Source organism: Schizophyllum commune (assembly GCF_000143185.2).
Source record: "Schizophyllum commune H4-8 unplaced genomic scaffold SCHCOscaffold_3, whole genome shotgun sequence".
In the NCBI taxonomy this organism is placed as follows: Eukaryota; Fungi; Basidiomycota; class Agaricomycetes; order Agaricales; family Schizophyllaceae; genus Schizophyllum; species Schizophyllum commune.
In genome coordinates, this window is record NW_026089540.1 from 764,892 (window position 1) to 786,020 (window position 21,129).

Here is a 21,129-nt window from a genome sequence, read left to right on the forward strand (position 1 = left end):
CTGTCGTTTACTTCTTTCTTTGCTGTATGCTTTGCTCTGTCTTGCTTGTTTTCGATTGTCTTGCGCACCACCATCGCACTCACCATCATAGCTTACAAGCCGGATATCCCGTGTTCCACCGGCGGAATTGAATAATAGGTGACCCCATGCTCGAGTTCCCGGCTTGACTTGAGCCATTTGACTCTTTGCTTTGACAACCTGCTCACTGATCACTCTCCTGACGGCCGAAGGTCGCCGCCGCATCTCCAAAGTATTGATGATGCACCCGTGGCATAACCAGAGCCAGCGAGTCTTAGGGCAAAGTCACGTGTAGATTGCCCTATGTAGTAAGCTCGGGTCCTGCTTGCTCACTGCCAACGCCATTGAATTATAGACAGGCTAATGCTCTACTTAACTGGGCTCGCGCATTGTACCTGCTCACCGACTTCAACTGGAGGACTAGTTTTCTATGTCTTGGAACCCATGTGTAGGCTGGCGACCGTCGGCTGTCTATCCGTGAGAGCCAGTGAGCCTGAGTCTGTGGCGCACGATTTGTGACGCATGGTCACGTGTAGATTGCCTTATGGAACCGGCGCGTCTCACTTACTGGTGATTAATTGTATGCCCGCTGCGACCCTCACCGATGCGTACCGTCTACTTATGAGCATCAGTACTTTATTAGCCTGCCTTTCTCTTCTACTCCTGGAGCGTCGACCGCGGCTTGTCTACCATGGGCTAAAGGAGGTTGTTCGCACGCGCCCGTGCATGCTCTGCTACGCCGTCGATGCTCACAACGACAAGGAAGCCACCTCCTCGTGTCGACGCCGCTTCCGGAGACGTTTTATACCATAGCCTACTCAAAGGCATCTGTTGCCGTCCTCCAGGGTGCCGAGTGTAGCGTGTACAATCCAATCTGACTCAAGTTCAACGGTTGAGCCGTCGACGAACCCACGCCGCTGGCGCATATCCCGCTGGAATCGCAGGAACTGCAGTTAGGAGTATCAATTTGAACGGGAAGTTGTTGTTTGACGGATTCCAGCTTTGGGGCCGCTCGAACTTCATACGAGGGTGAATAGGCAGGTTTGTCAGTGCCAACATTCCTCAGGTGGATGATAGATTCCCATACTCATGGCAAAAGCATACGTAGGTTTCCGCTTCACCTTATAGCAGTACATAAGGAGGTCCGATAGTCTGTCTACTATGGCTGCCTGTAGACATGTGTGATTCTCCGACGCCGTGTTTGACCTCAAGGTGTTCTGTGCCGTACGCTTGCTGGACGTCATGGTACACGCGAGGAACTCGCAGAAGTCGTTCAGCGCCTCGAAACCGATCCTCGACAAGACGTAACGCTGAAGCTGAGCACGATACTTCTCACTTAAGATCAGCTTTCCTACGGGCTTTAAGCATGCATGTTAGCGCCTAGTCTGCAAGCAAGGTACGTGGACTCAGATAATACAGCTCAAGCACGCGCGATAGCATAAGATATATCAAAGACCATCGCGTATCGACATCGTGTAGCAGTCCTATTTCACTAATTCACGAAGCTGTCCTTTCTGGTTCTCAGCTACCAGCCAGCCCCTTGCCCATTGCCCCTACTTATAGTCAATATGAGCTTTTCGCGTCGCTGTCCTGACGCACGTATGGCTGTTGACAGCACTCCAGAATGGATAAATGAGCCGTCAGGTATGCTGCATGCCGCTGGCGGTCCTTGGGAGAAGGTTACTCTCCGAGATACCCTAAGTCGACGTCGAAAGCACCGATCCTCTGACCGATTCCTTGGCATCTGCCTTGGAGGAGATGTTGTTGATGTGGGGGCAGTACCTGGAAAGTGGGCTTGAACTGAGGTACAAGAGGGAAATGGGATCGCGTGATTACCGGACTTGGTTCCGCTCGATATCGAAAGGAATGTCGAGCTGCTCGAGTTCTTTGACAGTCTCCTCCATGGCCTTGTCATTCGTGGTCATATTGTCCATCGTGACGACACTGATCTGGAATAGAACAAGCAAAGCAACAGGCTTTACTGAATCTAACCCACGTACATTGCCTTCGCAGCCAGCCTTCTTGATGATCGTCTGACCAACGTTCTCGCCGCCGTGTTTACCTCGGACGTGTCGGCGGGAGCGGAGAACAAGATCTCCGGGTGCGGGATCACGCGATATGTAGTAAGCTGTCACGGCCATATATCCGGTCCTAGTCATGCTCGACCAGATATAAGCGACACATCCGAGATAATCCTGCGCAAGTCAGCAAATGCAGGTAATGAAAGTAGAGGAGAAGCGCACCCTGATCTCGTTCTTCATCTCCTTTGCGGTACGGTTGTACTTGGCCTTGAAGCGCTGGATGACGAGGCCGGTAATCCTTGTATGGTGAGGCAATTGATTATCGCTGATCATACCCATTCCAAGGTATAGGAGCAAGCGCCGTCGCATATAAGGAGACTTCGGCACATTGGGCGACTATGCAAGCCAAACCGATGATGGAATCAAGCAGTTGTAGGAAGGCCGAAAGATTGAACGGGGCGGGACCCGTAGATCTGTGAGCGCGCCCGAGCACATTGCTCCATTGCTTGAGCCTTAAAGTAGGGACATAGCGACTCCGCTACAGGCGATGCTCGAGATACAGATGGTAGAGGATGTTCGCTTGCGAAGACGTCTCATTTGCCAAGCGTTAGATCATCTACTTCGCTGGAGATCACTGCCAGGATACGCGTCGGAAGTGCGTCGTATGAAATCACTGGCACAGCCTATAGCAGAGATAAGCGCCATCTTTCAGACGTTCCTCCCGTGGCGGGTCGCATGCGGAATCGGGAGCAGCGGCGGGTCGAATATTTGAAGCTGCTGCTCGCGTGGACAACCAGCCTGCCGGCACACCCGCGCTCTCTGTATTTGCGTGGCCTTAAGTATCACAGAAACGCTTAGTCAGCACAGGGTCCGGAAGGGCAAGCTGCCCACCGCTTCCTTGAGCGGGCCAGCACCGGGGACTGGACGCGCAGATGGCTGAGTTAAGGCAGTAGGAGTATGGGAACAGGTCATAGAGAACGGAGGTCAGAATCTCGCGGGCCACAAGGAGCTTGAGGACGCTGGCGTGATTTCATGGCGGCAGAGGGCGTTATATTTCGGTCCCACCAAAAATCACAGTGATACGCAGAGAGTGCCGTATCAGATGCGCGATGCGAGGAGCTGTAACTGGATCTGGCGATAGGTTTATTGTCGAAAGGAGCGCCCAGAAGAAGCACAGGCATGCGTAGTCTGTTGTGCATGGGATGCGGCCATTGGGTGCGGGTGATAAGAGATGGGATTTGGCCGCGCCTGTGAGTATGGTGCGGCACTCCCTGACGACGAAGGCGATCGTGATATAGAGGTGTAGGACGACGGATGTGAGTATAGTTGGGGTGCAGGTACGGCGAGGGGCTGAAAATGGCTGGGAATGTGAGTGACGGCACGCGGATCGCGGCGGCGGCTACACTGGGTAGCCCGTGTAGTTTGTGTAAGCACTGCTGTGCCCGGTCTGCACGAACGACCGAGGATAATGTGATTGATCAGCTCGAAGATCGCAAGTTGAAAAGACGTAATCGTATACGTTGAGTACCTGCATTCCAGAAGTGCTAGGCCTCTGCGGCTGATGAGACAGCATCGTACACTGACTCTGCAGCCCCGCCAGCTGCGAGGCTACTTGCAATCGGGATGTCGATCCACCAATGGATGTGCTGTACGTGTTGTATCACTGTCCTCATAGCGAACGCAGGCAGGATGCAGAGAAACCTAGCCTTCGTATGGTTTGGACGCATTGAGAGAGGGTCTTTATTTTCGGTGAGCTTTACCAATGTTACGTGACTTCGTGGCCCAAACAACGTACCTCATGCTGAGAAAGACGCGGTCCACACACAACGAGCAGGCGCAACTCGACATTGACGGTGTAGGCGGAGCGCAAGAAAATACCAGTGACATCACATAAACTGAGACAGGCAGGGGTGCGAACAATAGGGGCATACGAGCTTCTCGAACCTCAGAAAGCCTTTGAGGCTCGAGTTCAACATTGCTATGGTGGTTACATAACGCGCGGAAGGACTACCCATCAGTTGAGTCCGACACATCTCTGATCCGAGTCCGGCGAGTCGCGATCGAGTCGAGCTCAGACTCTCCTACCTTTTGAGGTCGAGCTCCGAGAGTCCGAATTCGACTCGGCAAGAGTTGACTCAACTCACAACAACACCACAGCTGTACAACCCGCAGTGGACAGCAACCTAGGGCTTACTCGAGTCTCATCCCAGTCGCAACTAACTACTCGTATGTGCCTCTACGGCTCTGATAAGTACAATTCTCTTCCAACGCGCACTTTGTCCACATCACACTCATGCTTTCCTAGTTTGCTCGCTTGCAAAAATTGGCATGTTGCCCTCAGGCTACATACCGAAAAAGAAGTCTGGTGGACTGGAAAACGCTCTTGTAGTATATATATATATATATCCCAATACAATGATCTAAATGTGCCATCTGACTCCTGCCGGATACTCAAGCTCGACCCAAGCTGATTGACAGCCCTATATTCTAGCTTGTCTACGAGGGGAGCGAACGGAGGGCGGCTTCATTGCCTGCCTTGTTCCTGTGGGAGGCCTTCCGAACCTGAAGCCGCGCTCTTATCAACTCCTCTATGGGCCAGCAATCCTCGTAGATCTTGAGGAATTCCATGTCTTTACACCGCATGGCCTAGGGAGAACTCGTCAAGGCGGGAAAAGCACCTTCATGAGATGGCAGACCTTCTGGCAGATTGCTTTCACTTCGTGGACCTGCTCACTGAAGGGTCGAACGCGGAGATGTTGGTCTACCTCCGTGTTGACCCATTTCTACCAAGAGTAAGAAACAGGTATGAATATGTGTGCAGGAAACCTCACCTTTATGTACTTGTATACGGGCTTCTCCCAGGCAAGCTTCGTCTCCAGCGTATAGCCCTTGCGACCGGGACGGCTTGCCTGACCTGGGGGCCGCGCGATCACGTCGGGGCGCGCACCCAGCTGAGTGGGAATTATGCTGATGTCTGGTTCTTTTTGAGAACTAGTTTCACCAGAGCCCGAGCCTGACTCATGCTTGTCGCCGCTAGTCCCAGCTGGTCCCGGCTGGTCCACGGCAGCAATACGCGAGACGATAACACCATCGTGTAGGGCTAGACCAGTCGCGATTGCCCTAGGTGCCCTAGGACTGACTGAGGTGTCGGTCGATCGAAGGATGGCGGGCTGAGGACTGGACTGGCGATCGGACTCGGAATCCGAGCAGTCGGACTTAGAGCGACCAACAGCGTATGGTGATCCCCTTTTTCGGTTGAACTTTGGAACACGGGCGACACCAGAAGCAGCAGGGATGGGCCGAAGAATAAGTGGCGTTGCAGAGGGTGAGGCGGGCGCGATTATTTCTGTGTGGCAGAAACAGTCCGGGTAGTCTGAAGACATCATCTCTGAGTGCAACCAGCTCGAAGGGATGGCTGCTCTTATAGCATTACGAGCCTTTTTACACGAGGCGGAAGAAAGGGCGGGCACCTTAATAACGCGACATGTCACAATCGTGCACGTGCAATCGCACATCCTTTCTCTCATTTTTCTTTCATCCTTTGCGCATGTTCCATCGTGATGTGGCCGGATATGAAGTCCAGATCTCTGCCAGACCAATCGCCTGGAAAGCAGGGAAAGACGGCTCCTCGAGATTCAGTACATCCGGCACCAGGACCCTTCTATAAGCTCTATACGTACCTTGCAGGTCCCAAAGACGCGACCATGTCGTTGGCCTTTTCTCCTGATGGACGATTCATTGCTGCAATGGGTACGTTCCATGGACTGTACTGTATAGCATAGCACTCAACTCTCGCCAGGATATTCGGGGATATCACTGTGGGATGTCAGCCCTATAGCTCAGGACGGATCGATCACGCCCATTGCCACTCCCTTGCAGCCCCTAGGATCCGCTTCGGTCGTACCTGTAGGAGCTTGGGTCGAATTCAAAGCTCCTCAGCGCCAGCTGCTCGTTTTTGGAAATTTGGAGGGAAACCTTTCCATCTGGTCCTTGGAGTCTGCAACTGATACGCGCGAAGGCGTTATGAAGGTGCGCCTTTCCATTCTGTTCTTGAAAGGAACAAACCTCTCAATCACTGATAGCGATGTCATACCGTATCGGCTGGCATATCGCTAACGGAAGGGGTGGTAGATAACCACCGCTCGCAGCCCGTGTGCCTCGTGGTCGACAAGAGCATCATACACCATCAAGCACAGACTGCTCGCATCGCCTTAGCGAGTCTGGATGGACTTGTCGCTGTATTGCGGATAACGGAAAGTGGAGCAACAGACTTAATCTTCAAGATGAATATTGCCACGGATACCTTTCTGCCTAGGTCTGTGGCGTTCTCCAGGTCCTCGGACGATATCTTTGTCTTCTCCCTCCTGAATGGTGCCATGTATGACATGCCTCTCGCCGACCTACTACACACTGAACATCCCCAGGAAGCGCTATGATATGGCCGGCAACAATACCTGGAGTCGAGATGACGGACCGCCCATCATGTCAGTGATTTAGTCGCCATTCTCGACCACTGGATAAACATATGACACATAGGGCGTCTGTTATCCTACTCGATGATCAGCGCGCCATCGCCCAGGTCGGAAACGACTTTGCCTTAATCAGTCCTGAAGATGGGCGCGTTCTACAGGAGTACCAAGTCGGACCCATCGCTGTTCAGTACCCGAAGTGTGTTATCGTGGCAGAAGATGACTCTCTGGTAGTGGGTGGGACCGATCAAGGCTGTGCGATCATATTCGATCTACAGCGGGGGATCAGACTTCAGGAGTTGCCTTACAATGATGGCTTGCTCGTGCAGGCAGTTTCGGTACGTATCAGACACACTCAAACCGCGCAACAGTTCACCAAAGAGTTCTTAGGCCTGCTCGGTGAATGGCTATCATCTCGTAGCGGTCGCAGGTTCTACCCGCGAAAAGGATTCCAGAGTTGCCGTATGGCGCAAGACGCCCATTGTACAGGAACGCCGAGGTGATCCGTTGACAGAGACAACTGTTCAAGGATCCGGATTGGGCGTCCGGGCCATTGGCATAGTATCGGCGATACTTTGCATTGTGCTCATTCAATGGCCTTCTGTACTCGATGCTCTCATTTCCCGGTAGTTCAGTATTTTTGTCTCGACAGTGGCCAGTCGTGACGCCTCTATCTCACATATTCAATAGCTTTCGGCCGTATGTGAGGCATATAGATCGATACCTAAGGATAACTACAGATGCATGCAACTACCTATGATCCCCTTGTATTGCAGGTCGATTCCGGAACTAGAGGAAGCTCCGGCTTCCCCGGCTTTAACCTTGCCTTGCTCCTGAGATCGTGGGCTGGGCTTGCGCACTCTCGAACGCGTATGGCGCGGGTGACTTTACGGTTGTTGCACAAGAATGTCATACAAATTGATGGGGTCAATTAAGGACGGGAGAGACCTTGGAAGGCAAGGTAACAAGGCAACGTAATATAGATCCGTTACGAGACAAGCTCCGGCCCCAATCTTGCCTTGTGACTCTGTCGAGACGCGCTTTATCGCCTGAAAATGTCTGAGAGATGTCGGTGACGGTACGGTAGGCGATAATTGGACAAAGATGGATGCGGACGAAGACCAACACTACTGCCGCCACCGGTAGCGGGTGCCCGGAAACGCATCGGTGACGATGAGGGAAAGATACCGCAAGTCAAATGAACAGATGTATGCGTCCTCAAGCTCGAGTGTGAGGGACACAGTGAGCAGGCAGTGAGGCGCAGACAGGGGCTCAGCAGATAAGACAACGAGCATGACTTGACCAAGGACTCCCTGGTTAGGACCGGTCGCGTCGCGCAAATGCGCTTTGCGACGCTAAGAAGCCAATACATCAAGTCTCAACACTGTGCCGCGCCGCTGCGTGAGTTCGTCCCAGTCACGCCAGGCGTGTTCGAGGCGGCGGTCACCTGGGTCGTCGGCTCCACTTGCATGATGCCGACCTCCCTAGGAAGGTTGTGCTGGGGGCCGGGCGGGGGTTGTTCGTGGTTGTGGGGAGGGGAGGGAAGGTTTGACGGTGTGGGCTGGCGAGGCTTCGACTTCCAGCGCTTCGCACGTGCCACTGCTCTGAAGGCGAAAAAGGGGCCGGAAGTGAGCACTTGCTCCAGCAGAGTGCCGTCCGGATCCTCGAAGGCAAGCGCGAGGGATGAGAACGAGCTGGCTTCATAGGATTGGGGATCACGAACCCAGCTCGGGAGTTGCGTATCCTTGAGCATTCGGGGTACGGGACTGTGCTCGAACAGATGAGCGTAGCACTCGTCTTGGGTGAAGGCGTCCGGCTGGGCATCAACAACGACTGTAGGTCACGGGAGGATGACCTTGGACCATCTAGCAACGAGGCCAGCGGACCTGACTGGGATGCGAGACTTGAGGGCAGTGAGCATGAGTTCCGTGGCGGATAGAGGCTGGAGCGCCGTTGTATCTGGTCCTGCGAACATCATCAGGTTGCCCCTCACGATCCACTCGGCAGCGGACAGGTAAATCCGTGAGTGACGCGGGGACGCGCGGAGAGCAACGGAGAGCAGTTGAATGATTTTGAAAGGGCGAACCTGTGAGATGACGTCAAATGCTCCCTTGTCCGAGACACAGGCGGGGCTTTTCCCTTGAGGTCGCGCGGGGATGGTGCCGAAGGAACGGGTTTGGGAGCTGCCGGCTTCGACAACGCTGACGGGGCGGGGCGGGGCGGGCTTAGCCTTGGCGCTGCAGCCGCAAAGGATCTCGTGCCTTGTCTTCTCGATCAAGGCCCTCACCTCCTACAGCTCCTGTCGAAGATCTGCCGGACCATCGACCGACGTAGCCTAAGGTCTGATGGTGGGGTTTATCTGGCCGAGCAGGCTGGCGAGGATGCCCTTGAAGTAGGGGTATTCGAGAACTAGGGTTCTGTACTGGCGTGCGATGTTGCCAGTCTGGTCGGCCTGTGAGCACAAGGACCGGAGTGTCATCTGCGCCTCGCGCAGTTGATTTTGCAGGCCCATGATGTGGTCACGGAGCTATAGCGGGCTGTCCTTCTCAAAGCGCTGCCATCCGGCCGGTAGACGCAATAGGCCATCACAGATTAACCCCGGTCTCTGTCTTCATCAAGTCGTGTATCGCTAATCTTCCGGCAATGAGCGTGCGTGAGCAGGGGCGACCTACTATGAGCACGTGTATGCTCTAGCTCATAGCGCCGGTCTGCCTGATGGACTTTGAGCGAGAGGCAATCTACACGTGATCGCACTGCTTACTGACTCACTCTCCGGACTCAAGGCTTGACGACGCTCAGATGGATAGTCCATGGAAATACATCCGTACGTGGCGATATCAGTAATCTAACGTTGTTTCTACGATCTATTGGGCATTTTATAATTGACCAAATGCGACCTCAAGCCTTACATAATTACTACCGCTCAGTTGCGGAGGAAACCATTCAGTCCCTGTTCAGTCGAAGGTTATTCCGGCCGCTACCTTCTCTGTAGGAATGGCAATGCCTATGTTACTAGTTATGTTCTAAAGCTACGTGTTTCTTCATACCCTGGGTGACCTTTTGGACCGCACCCTCCCACTGTTCATCTGCTTCCCCCTGACACTCCCTCCACCACTTAAGACAAACAAGATGCAGGTACCATCCGCTTTGCCCGGCACCCGCCCTCGATGAGCAGTTTGACACCGCTATATACTCCCACCACCTGTTCCACGCGGCTATAAACGAAGGAAGGTCGCGAACTCTATCCTCGGACGGTTTGTCGGGTCGTGATGCCTTGATCCATTTGCTCAGCTCGGCCGGTCTGCTTTTGACTGGGAAACCGTGCTGTCTCGGGGCCCAGTCCATGAGGTCTTGGTACTCGAACCATGTTTCAAGGGCTTGCGAATATAGGGCGCCCAACGGGACGTAGATATATTTGACCTGACGTATCAGGCTCTTCGGGCAATTGGCGGGGAATGAGGGCAACGGAGAATCAAGGGTGATATGCCCTGGCCGCCGATACTGAGAAAGATATTGAGTGACAAAGCTTATAGGAAAGCAACATTCCTCACAGATGCTGTGGATATCTGAGACGATCGATCCATAGATTCTTCTTCGGCACTGTCATAAGGCTCGATCCCTTGCTCACTTGCGTTCGTTACAAAGGAAGTCATGAATTCCTTCTGTGCCGCATGAAACGTATTTGAGTGCAATACTCGGTGGGTTGCAAGAAGTCTCTTACTGGATGCCTCTGAGGGGTGCTCTTTGCAGCAATCTGGGCAGCGCAAGTCAGTACAGAAGGTTTCGAGAGTAACACACACGCACGGTCGTTGGGTATTGAGCAGGATGTGCGGGAAGAGGCGTCTCCTTCACGCATTTAACAGACTGCGAATAGCTCAAGGAGATACTCAGAGCAGTAGTACGAAAGCCACGTACCTCGCCGGCGAAAGCGTTGGCTACCTGTGATGCCCGATCCTCGTGGCCGTCTGGTTCATCCTCCGCCACGTCGTTCGTCTGAGAAACGTTCTGAGCATTGGTCAGTCGGATACTCAGAGAGGCAAGGGCACGAAAGCCACGTACCTCGCCGGCGAAAGCGTTGGCTACCTGTGATGCCCGATCCTCGTGGCCGTCTGGTTCATCCTCCGCCACGTCGTTCGTCTGAGAAACGTTCTGAGCATTGGTCAGTCGGGTACTCAGAGAGGCAAGGGCACGAAAGTCACGTACCTCGCCGGCGAAAGCGTTGGCTACCTGTGATGCCCGATCCTCGTGGCCGTCTGGTTCATCCTCCGCCACGTCGTTCGTCTGAGAAACGTTCTGAGCATTGGTCAGTCGGGTACTCAGAGAGGCAAGGGCACGAAAGTCACGTACCTCGCCGGCGAAAGCGTTGGCTACCTGTGATGCCCGATCCTCGTGGCCGTCTGGTTCATCCTCCGCCACGTCGTTCGTCTGTGAAACGGTCTGCGCACTTCAGCCGCTCGTCACGCAGAGTAGTAGAGGTGTGTACTGACCGTATCATCCATGCAGGCTTGGGATCTCGGCGCGGCACTGGGATAAGGGGTGCCTATCCGCAAGAGAGTTGAAGTGGCGAGGGCAGGATGGATGAAAGCGTTGGTGGACGCCTGATCTTCTCCATTGCTAGAGCTTGCATTAAACGGGACAGATACATCTGCAATGTCCTGCATAACTGGTTGAGTATGATTGTAAGTATGAAATTAGGACGTGTCGGGATGTCAGATATCAGACGCTTTTGCATCTACTGTCCATTGTTCTCTCTCGATGAGCACTTAATGAAAAACCCGCTGATATTTCATCGCACTAACATGTTCTGACGATGGGTGCGGTGGCGCTAGTTGCCATATATTCATGTCGATTGAGAACACTCACTGGGAAACCGTCTGGGAATACCTTGTTCTTCGTGCTGTATAACGCTATGCCGTCTGGTATGCTCGTCGCATCGTCTTCCAGTATTACTGAGGCCGTATCGTCGTCATGTTGGTCGAGTGTTGAACCATATGACCTCGGAATTTCCTGAATTGCGTTCGACGGCTGTACACACACCATCGACACACTGACCTCCTGATGATCGGCATTACCCTGTGACCCCTGCTGATCGGTACGCGCCGTAGGCTCGTTGGCATCTTTGGCATGGGAATCTGCATCGTCTTGCAGCAGCCTTTCAAAAGGGGATGGCGTTCCAGCCTTCGCGCGTACCTAATCAGCGCTTCAAAAAGCAAAAAGTGATGGGTAGCTTACTGGAATGCCTGCTGTGCGGATAGCACATATATCTCGCAGGAAGTTGAGCTCAATCTCTGCCGGATGCGATCTCGCCAGTGGGAAGTATGTGTTTAAAAAGGACCGAGGGAGTACTTGGCCTGCCTACGAAGTCGTCAAGAGGGCGTAGAGGATGACAGGATAACTGCAGAATACCTCAATCTCCTGCTGTAGGCATACTATAGCACTTCTGAGGGCAATGCGGTCTTGGACGATGAACCGCAACTGCTGAGTGATTTCGTCTATCTCTTTCTGGGCCTTGTCGATTTCGCACTGCGCCTGTGTTTCAGCGACCTACTAAAATTAGTGGCAATAAGGCAGTCAGAGGGCGCTGACAGACCGTCACTTCGCGAATACGGTTCTGAAGTACCAGTACTCTCATCCTTTGATTGACCGAGTTGCGCAAGTAGTTGTGAACATCAGCAAGATAACACGTTGATGCCGCGATTGTGCCCGATTGTTGGCACTTGTCCGATGGTCACCAACTGAACAACTCTAGCCCACTCCGCAATTCACAACAATCAGGCAACTGGCTCGAGGAGCGAACTCGCAGCTCCTTGCAAAAGTAACTCGGATTAAGAGAGAAATTCGTGCATATGGTGGTCGGAGTAGTGATTCACGTAGAACGTACGGAAGGCATCGAGAGAGTACGAAAAATGAAAGTCTTCGGGTAGCATGTCCGTTCCATATGTACCTACTAAATGAACTCCCCGCGCGACGGTCTCGAGATGTATGACCTCCAAGCTAGGGCTGCCGTCGTGTAGGTATTCGGGCTCTACTATCCACATGCCTGTCTCGTCGTCAACGGCGTCTGACGCAGGGACAAGCCACTGGATCAACGCGCATGGGTAGGTAATCCCGTCGTAATTGAATGCCATAAACAAGAAGACACGGCCGATATTCATACCTTTCATCACGGACGGGTCGCCTCCGATGTTGATGAGGACGGTGTCTCGGCGAGGACAGCCGTACCAGCTGGGGGTCGAGCGAATGCGCTCGCGGCGCATGCCTCCCGCTCCGCAAAGGTCGCTCGGTGCGTAGAAGCGTGCCACCGCGGAATGGAAAACATCAATCTTCGTTGTGATGTAGGGGAGATCGTGCATGGGGATGTTCGTGATGGATTCGCAGTCGGGGTGTAGCTGGGAGTAGAGGAATTGGCGCAAAAGGAGAGGGAGTTGTGGCTCTGAGATGTGTTGACTGAGTTCCTGCACGTAGCGAGGATAGTCGCGTTCTGCATTAATGTAAGCTTCTGTGCCAGATCAAAGAGCGAGTAGACACACGTCTTGTGGCCGCTAAATCCACCGACGACAGCGCGCGTGGGCCAAGCAGTGGTCCTTCGTCCTCCTCCTCCTCGATATCCTCTTCGTCCACAACGATCGGGTGCCCCGCTAGCATATCGGCCGTGAATGACGTAGCCGTGCCTCGTAGCATTCCGCGCTTCTCGAAGGATAGCCGCGCGGCCTGCATCTTGTCAAGACGGACGTTTGTTAGCAACATCTGGCGCAAGGCTGCCATGTTCCGGCTCGAGCGGCGCCACGGCTCCTTGATAGCCTTGATGTGCTTTGACTCCGTAATTGACGAGCAGAGTCCATTCGGCGAGCCGAAGAGGACTATCGAGTCGATGTAGTGCTTGAGAGCATGTTGACGAGGAAGGGAGATGCCGTCAGGACGTACACCGGTCTCAATGAAGACCTGGCGGTGATGGTGGAAACGCCGAAGAGCGTCGCGGAGGTCGTCAATCATGGGAGCGGTGATAGCGTTGCGTCTTGCGATATAGCAGAAGTCGAGGAAGGCAGCGAAGCACTTGACGATGTCCGATGGCACATGCCCCGCAATCGCAGCCAGGTATACCCGCATAAGCGCCTTTGAGTCGTCTCCGGTCCATTGTGCAAAGTCGCGTCCTTCAGGAAAGCGGCGAAGGCCGGGGAACGAGGGTACTGCTGAGAGTCTAGCAGGTTGTTAGAATAGATTGGCCTATAGAACAATCTACACACCGACGGTCAATGTCATCCAAGATCTCCTTGGCACGCGACGGCCCGTATGTTGCATTGAGGTACTCGCCAATCCACGTAACGAGATGGTCCTTGAACGTTCCCTTGATGACTTGATGCAGAAGGTCGGGGGAAAGGAGCTCGTGGATGTCAGCTCGGGGAAATTCGTGCGTGAAGGGCTGGCTCGGTATCAGCTCCCGTCGTGTGCAAGCAAAGGGCCCATACGCACCACAACATCCACTCGTACTCCAAAGTCGGACCAGAGGATGCCCGGGTCAAATATGCTGATCAAGAAGTCGGTCTTCTCGTGGGTGCGTCGTCGAGCATTCTCCGAGTCGAGGTCATCAGGCTGAGCATCACATCTGGAATTGGGTCAGAAGACAGCTATGTCACAGAGGCCGGGGACATACTTGGGACACCACCCCTGCACTATGCCCGACAACCATACTTGCTCGGGATAGTCAGCGATGTATGGACCGAGGCCGTAGATGACACGTCGGTAATACCCATCGGCGCACTGAATGACATCAGGCGTGGTCATGCCATCCTTCAGAGGGCGGAACGTGTAGGCGAGGCATGCGTGATAGAGTTGTCGTACAAAGGTTTGATATGCAGGTCGACGGCGATGTTTCTTGCTCGCTGTGAACACATTAGTTGAGCCTCAAAAGGCGAGATCAGAAGCGTACTTTTAGGGATAGGTAGCATGGCAACGGGAAGCACACCATCTCCGCGCGCGCGGCGCGCGTTGTTCGTTATACATCCAGGTGACTGGTACACCGGATGGTACTCCTGGTGGCCCGTCGCGACCGAGACGGTCGTCTTGTCGCTTCCGCCTATAACAGGCACAAACATGGCCCCATGCGTGTTCTCGTCCTGCGCGATGATGTCCTGAGGAGTAGATGAGCACTGATCGAAGCATCGAGAGGTGCGACGCACAGCCTGTTTGAACGCCCAATCCCCAGACATGAAGTTTGAAAAGACCCGCTTGCCATCGCGATTAAATTGCAGGTATGGCCGAGGCGTGAGTGCGTCGCGGAATTGTTCGCTGGCGAGCTGCTGATGAAGGAGAAGCCGGGAGTCTCGCACGAACATCTCGTACGTCTCCGACATCCACTTTGGTGGCGTTCCGGGAGGGAGAGGGCCGGTATAGCGCATCTTGACGGACCGGAAGGGGGTGGAGCTCGCTTGGATAGAGTCAATGGAGTCGTATACATCTTGAGCGTTCTTCCACGGGAATGTACGGCCATTAGTGGGTAAAAGCGTAGCGGTGAGGATATCGAGATTCTTGTTAATGCCTTCGGCAGAGCTTTGATTGGTGACGAAGTGCCAGTGAGCGAAGTCGAACTCAGCGCGCGAGTGGAAGGGATCCCATGCGTCGTCGTCTGTTACGTCGGCTGGAACGGTTGGCGGCGGTGGTGGCGGTCTCGGTGGTGTGTTCGGAGGCAGATAATGCCCATCAACATCACAAGGCAGAGCTGTTGCTGAATTTGAGTACACGAATGCCTGCGAAGGAGGATCTCGTACCAGTAAGGTGCCTGTGATAAAGGAAAGTCAACTTGGACGGATCCTCTGCCTCGTCGCTGACCGGGGTGATTTCCCGATGCTTTGAGTTGATATGTCGGGTGAGACCGCTCTGGTTGCGACACGCCTGCTGGCAATGCGGGAATGGGCAGGAGAAGCTGAATCGGGGCGAGGGCATGACGGGGGGAAGTAGGATTGATAACAGTCTAGACAGATACATGGACAAACAAAGCACGGCCAGGAACGGCATCGGACTTTGGCAACAAATCGCGCCAGCTCGTCCGAAAAATTCAAAGCTTCCTTTGACCGCCATTGCTGCGCGAAATCCTTCCGCTCCTTATCCTCCTTCAACAACCTATTCTCCCTCATTATTGAGCTTATTCTATGGCTAAACGTGAGTTGGGGAAGTCGAAGTCCGCAACGAAGCAACTTACTCTGTAGAAGAGAGCGCAAAGCAAGCTACAGCTGCTGCGAAGGCTGCTGCTGAGGCTGCATATCCTTCCCCTGGTGACTCGCTGAGCGCGGTGCACCCTCCTGCTCGTCGTCGTGGCCGCCCACCAAAGGACCAAGCCAAGTTCATCACGAGTACCACGGGCCCGGCGAAGATCAGCGTCAGCGAGACACTCGCAGAGAATCCGGCCGGCGCGGGTGCTGTCATCGCGAGCTCGACTAGACGGCGTACACGTTCGATGGCTGACAAAGCGTCAGTTGGTGCGACGGGCGAGGACGTACCTAAAGACCTTGGTGCCACCGACGATCCGGAACCCCCCGTCAAGAGGGCGCGTACGACAGAGGACTCCACTCCTAACACCTCAATTGCCGGTCGTAAGCCCGGAGGACGACCGAAGCCTGCCATTCCCCCTCGTGAGCCACAGCCGGCGCGGGCAGCGCGTCAACACGTTTCCCCTACGACGGTCACGACACGAAAGCGGCGGCCGGCAGGAGAGCTAGCAGAGGAAAAGAGGAGGTTGGTAGAGGCACAGCGGGAGGAGGCGGAGATCGTGAAGACCAAGAAGCAAGTCCTCGCGCGCATGGAAGCGCAGGCAATCGTCGCAGATGCCGAAGCTCGTGGCGGCGCGGTCATGTCCCTTGACGATGTGGTGTCCGAGGATGGCTTGCCTGTCGGGTATCAGGAGGAGGACGAGGTCGCGGAGCCCATGGACATCGATTATGCGGAGGACGAGTGGGATCCCGAGTTCGAGGGTGATGGGAAAGACGCTGATGAGAAGCCGAACAAGGTTTGAATGTTTATCTCTGTTGATGACCTGTCGCTTACTTCCTCCCTCCACGTTCAGAACAAGAAAGCTGTCCCCGGCCTCGCACGCGCGCACCTCGACAACAACATCCTCAGGGAGCTTCTGCTCGCTCAAGGCTTCGACCCCGACTCCCTCAAGCCTAAGCGCGTCCCGGTTCAGGAAGGGAATGCTGGGTGGGTCATTCCCGCTGTGTGCAGACTCGCATAGACCTTGCGTGCTGACGCGGTATCTAGGTCTTCCTCGCTGTCCAACAAGCGGAGCCATCCTGTCACCGAAACAGGTCTCAAGCGTGATTGGGCAGCCCATGTCTCGAAGTCGACGCCTGTCCGACAGCCACCACCACCGTCCCGAGATACCCTGCAACGTGGCCTCACCGACGAGGATATCGCGCTCGGCTCTCCCCTGGCATCTGGCCGTACGCATCATCTGGATCATCACGAGAGAGCGGACGCGCTGAAGCGCGCAGTCGAGGGGAAGCGGGATGCGGCGCGACACAATGATCAGGTGCGTTATATACTTACATCGATTTATTCTATGACTGACAATACTCGAGGTCATCGTCATCGATAGTGATGACGAGAAGCCTGTCGTCCCAGCGAAGCGGCAAGGTGCACGCAAACCCACGCGCATGGCGCAGGCCCCACGTATGCCGTCCTCGTTGCGACCGACCGTCAAGGTGGAACACCACAGCCCATCTCCCCTCTCCGCCGACCCTCCTTCCATGTCGAGCAGCTCCGCCACGGTCCTCAATGACGGTGAGGTGCTCAAACCCGTGCCGTCCTACGTTAAGTACACCACAATCTGGCTGCGCTGCGCCTACGCCAGGCTATTCATGTCAAGATACCCCTTCACCTTCGTCAAGTCCGTTGTATACCTCAACCGGCTACAGGAGTTGCTTGACGAGCTCCATCCGGACAACACGTATATGCTGTCTTCGAACGATGAGTTGTACGTGAAGGTACGTGTCCGTAAGTTCATGGACTCTTCCGTGCGACTGACCTTCATTGTAGACGATCAAGCGCGTCAACGAGAAGCGCTCAGCCATCGCATCCCAGGCCGTCGCGGCCGTCGATACCTTCTTCCGCAAAGCCGAGTACAGAGGTCAGCCAGACAAGGTCAAGGAGTACGTCGGGTGGGCTTTGAGGGACGACGGGGCCCTCATCTACAAAAGCCCGACACCCATGAATTGCAGCGTGGGTGAAGATGACCCGTCATACATCGTGCGTAACACTCCGCTGTTCTTTTTTGCGATTCTCATATGTTCTTCAGAAGGCGTACGGCATCTTCGAGTCCGACATCATCATTGATGTGCTCTCGCCGCACCTCAAGCACTTTACCTCCACACCCATCATCAAGCTTACTCGACCCGTCGGCCTCCTAGCGCTTGTTGTCGCAGCGGTGAGTGGTACTATCACATTGATCTTTTGTAAGCTGATTTCGTCACTCCAGCTCGAGCGCGCGTTTGATGCATATGGCGAGACGGGCACGAAACCCACGGAATACGACGACTTCACCAAAGACTACGCCAGCACTGCTGTCGAGCAATACGGCCGAATGATTGCCAGCCTTCGGGACAGCCACTGGGCCAGTATCTATGCAGCTTGCGGTGTCAAGCAAGAGCAGAAGAAGCCCGTCACGATGGGCCACAAGACACCCCTCGCGAGTCGCCGGGACCGTCTTCGTATACCCAGCTCACCGTAATCTGTATTATTTGCCCTCGTATGGTACCCTTTCTATACTTTACAATTTGTGCTGTATTTACTGCATGTCCGCTCCTTCGTACGTCGTATTACTGTAGAGAACCCGGCTTTTTAATGAATTCTAATTTCCGGAATCTCAATGGCTGAATGGCCAGTGGCGTGATGGTGCGACCCGAGACTCAGTTGGCGAATTGTGGTCGCTTTTATGCGATGATTTCGCCTCGGATTGTCCCTTCCAGAACATGGAGTTGCTGGATTGCCGATGGTGTGATGGTCGGGGATGGTCCATCGCAAACAATTCGAATCAATTCAAAACAATCCATTTGTGATCTTACTGATGAAGAGCGAGTTGCTCTCGATTATTATCCATCGCCTCCGGAAATGGCTTCCAAGACGTATTAGATGGTCGGCTCAAAGATTGTACAGCTCAGTTGAGTCAGGCTAGAAAAATGAACTGGCGGGAACAGGATAAGGGGAAGTTGTAACACTGGACAAAGGGAACTGGCAGTGATGCCATCTTCGGCATTCGCCGGGAAAGCGGCACCAAATTTAAGCTGGTCTCAATTCTCCCAAATGTCCGATTGGAGATTGCCTTGAAAGCTGCAGCAATGATACCATGTCATTCCGTCAGATGCGTGAGGGATGCCAAATTGACGAGGGGAGGGTATGCCGTTGATTCCATCTATTGATCTGCGTGTTGCAAGTCAGGATATTGTCGATTACTACTATTCTCAGCATCCCCGCAAAGAAGACAAACACCCGCGCAGACTCCGCATGACCAAAACGTGACGCTGTCCAAGTAAGAGACAGCTCCGCGCGACCAAGAGCAAGTCCCGCGCGAGCAAGAGGGAGCGCCACACAAGCAAGTGAGCGTTCCGCGCGAGCAACTCAAGAGATCTTGGCCCATGTGGCGACTTGCCATGCACGTACTTTGCATTCATCTTCGATATGGACAGGCGCCCTGCGTCGAGATACAAAACGACGTTAAGCTCGAGATGCAACATCGACGCAGCGTTATCGTGACCTTGACACGGTCATGCCAATCACGTGATAGATCCCGGAAATCGCCGGCTCACGCTCATATCTGGGTCTGGGCAGTCGAATTTCAGCTCAGCGGTCGCGCAGGCCATACTATACGACGAGGTATGTACATTCTACAGGACGTTTGATGAGAATCTCGAACCGAGACTCAGAGCATCTATGCGAGAGCGCCACGTGGATCAAACAATGCCCCTATGTCTCAATCGGGAAAGCATACATTGTCCCCAAGTGCCATCTCAAGGCTCGACGATGTTCCACTCCTGGCGCCTCAAAGGACACTTGAACTATGCGACAGAGTCGATGAAAACACCAAAACTATCCCAGCACTTTGAATATTGAGTAGGTCTTCCTCGCGCGGAGGCTTGACTGGCTCGCGCGGCGTCCTCACTTGCTCGCGTGGCTGTCCTCTTGGTACCACATCAACCACTTGACTCACAGATATTTGAGTACAAACACGCAAATTAATAAATTCACGGAATCAACGGCATAGGAGGGCCTGTTCCCTTGCCAAGCCTATCACTCTACAAAGTGGATATGTCGACGTCCTACGGGCAAAGAAGCAAAAATTGAAATGGAGGAGCTGGCTTGGAGCAACGGATATCAGCGATGAGAGTGTTATTGCGGCCTGTCGGTGTGTCCGGAGAGTGCCCGGAGAGCGAGCAGTGCGGTCACATGTAGATTGCCTAGGGAGCCCCGGTCTGTCGGCCGACGCGCGTCTGAGTTGCGCCATCGGCATGAGAATGCATACGCTCATGTTAAGTCGCCTCTACTCACGCGTGCTGCTGCTTCGAAGACTGGCGATACGCGATTGGACGAAGTGGGAGACCGGGTTGGACCTGTGACGGCCTTAGTGACTAAGGTCACGTGTGGATTACCCGAACAAGAAGTGCCGCTCCTCTGTGCCGGTGAGTTGCTGCTGAGTTTGTGAGACCGTCTCCTTCATACTTGCCTCCATCCCGCTTGGTGTCTTCCGCAGCCGCTCACCAGCGCCCGCCGCTCGTACCCTCCCCCACTTAAATTCACCTCTCTCTCCTCTCCAAATCGTGCGTAAGCTGCGCAGCAGTGCGTCAGCGACAGGTTACGACCACCGCGGAGTCCAGTGGTGGGTGATAGTGATTATCCTCGCTATTCGTTCCCCTGCTCAAGCGCTCGGTACATCCCTTCCTGGAATTTCCACCCAAAAGAACCTTGCCATGCTGGCTACACGGCTCCTTGCGACATGTGCACTGTCATCTGAATCGCCTACCTTTCGCCAAACCGCCAAACCGCGCTCTGCCTGACAATGTTATGGTCCTGATGCCCGGCGGGGCTTTTCCTCAGGCTTCGCATGTTGTAATCCGCATCTGCACTGTTGCATTTGCTCTGGCTTCTGCGCTCTCTCACCAACGCGGTCAGAACACTACCGCGAGACGCCATTCCCCCACGCTCTCTTTGCTCTACGCCCATCCCGCACCACCTCATTGTCACTTGCCGCTCTCGCCTCCGGCCTTCGGTCGCGTCTTGGCCCGTTCTCATTCTACTTCTCGAGTTTGTCTCAGGCGCGCCTTCCATCCAGCGCCTGTTTGAAGTGGTGGTGAATGTACGGCTGTCGTCCGTTCAGCAAGCGCGTCCCACGATTTTCGGTACTATATTGACAGATTTTGGGCCTGAAAACAGAATTCCGGATTCGTTGTGCTCGTCTCTGATGCCTCGTCTACTGCTTAGTCGTCTCTGTCTGCCCTTCTATACAGATGATCTGTTGCTGTCCTGACTTCTATAATACGTCAGTCCTCTGAATTCTATGCTGTTTGTAAACTCCGAAAACGGAGGTATCCCATGGTAAACCAACATCGAGGGGTGCGGGTGGCTCTGTAAGGAAAGAT

General features: G+C 54.2%; 5 protein-coding genes across 5 annotated transcripts; 2 read left to right on the forward strand and 3 right to left on the reverse strand.

Moving 5' to 3' along the window:
• Nucleotides 1-675: 675 nt before the first annotated feature.
• SCHCODRAFT_01031784 (uncharacterized protein) lies at nucleotides 676-2,378 on the reverse strand (the record flags this gene model as incomplete). The annotated part of the gene is made up of 7 exons (XM_003034197.1): nucleotides 676-714; nucleotides 928-965; nucleotides 1,196-1,376; nucleotides 1,749-1,800; nucleotides 1,855-1,967; nucleotides 2,019-2,213; nucleotides 2,262-2,378. The coding sequence occupies 7 exons, from the start codon at nucleotides 2,376-2,378 to the stop codon at nucleotides 676-678; spliced, it is 735 nt and encodes a 244-aa protein (XP_003034243.1).
• A 2,157-nt stretch (nucleotides 2,379-4,535) lies between these two features.
• Nucleotides 4,536-5,422, reverse strand: SCHCODRAFT_02492210 (uncharacterized protein; the record flags this gene model as incomplete). Its single annotated transcript, XM_003034198.1, has 3 exons — nucleotides 4,536-4,685; nucleotides 4,736-4,822; nucleotides 4,871-5,422. The coding sequence occupies 3 exons, from the start codon at nucleotides 5,420-5,422 to the stop codon at nucleotides 4,536-4,538; spliced, it is 789 nt and encodes a 262-aa protein (XP_003034244.1).
• Nucleotides 5,423-5,743: 321 nt separating this feature from the next.
• Nucleotides 5,744-7,138, forward strand: SCHCODRAFT_01170367 (uncharacterized protein; the record flags this gene model as incomplete). The annotated part of the gene is made up of 7 exons (XM_003033641.2): nucleotides 5,744-5,789; nucleotides 5,839-6,068; nucleotides 6,122-6,417; nucleotides 6,464-6,523; nucleotides 6,576-6,741; nucleotides 6,787-6,846; nucleotides 6,899-7,138. The coding sequence occupies 7 exons, from the start codon at nucleotides 5,744-5,746 to the stop codon at nucleotides 7,136-7,138; spliced, it is 1,098 nt and encodes a 365-aa protein (XP_003033687.1).
• A 497-nt stretch (nucleotides 7,139-7,635) lies between these two features.
• On the reverse strand, nucleotides 7,636-15,448 carry SCHCODRAFT_02492383 (uncharacterized protein; the record flags this gene model as incomplete). Its single annotated transcript, XM_003034199.2, has 24 exons — nucleotides 7,636-7,863; nucleotides 7,929-8,324; nucleotides 8,382-8,798; nucleotides 9,542-10,009; nucleotides 10,060-10,170; nucleotides 10,230-10,262; nucleotides 10,313-10,372; nucleotides 10,424-10,501; nucleotides 10,568-10,645; nucleotides 10,712-10,789; nucleotides 10,856-10,933; nucleotides 10,996-11,163; nucleotides 11,372-11,515; nucleotides 11,561-11,698; nucleotides 11,741-11,810; nucleotides 11,868-12,052; nucleotides 12,457-12,989; nucleotides 13,039-13,706; nucleotides 13,753-13,928; nucleotides 13,979-14,111; nucleotides 14,160-14,388; nucleotides 14,436-14,637; nucleotides 14,686-15,224; nucleotides 15,274-15,448. 24 exons carry the CDS (start codon nucleotides 15,446-15,448, stop codon nucleotides 7,636-7,638), a joined length of 5,385 nt encoding a protein of 1,794 aa, XP_003034245.1.
• Nucleotides 15,449-17,658: 2,210 nt separating this feature from the next.
• SCHCODRAFT_02614201 (uncharacterized protein) lies at nucleotides 17,659-18,563 on the forward strand. Its single transcript, XM_050344646.1, has 3 exons — nucleotides 17,659-17,746; nucleotides 17,799-17,924; nucleotides 17,976-18,563. The coding sequence occupies exons 1-3, from the start codon at nucleotides 17,708-17,710 to the stop codon at nucleotides 18,225-18,227; spliced, it is 417 nt and encodes a 138-aa protein (XP_050201526.1). The 5' UTR covers nucleotides 17,659-17,707; the 3' UTR covers nucleotides 18,228-18,563.
• The last annotated feature ends 2,566 nt before the right edge of the window (nucleotides 18,564-21,129 follow it).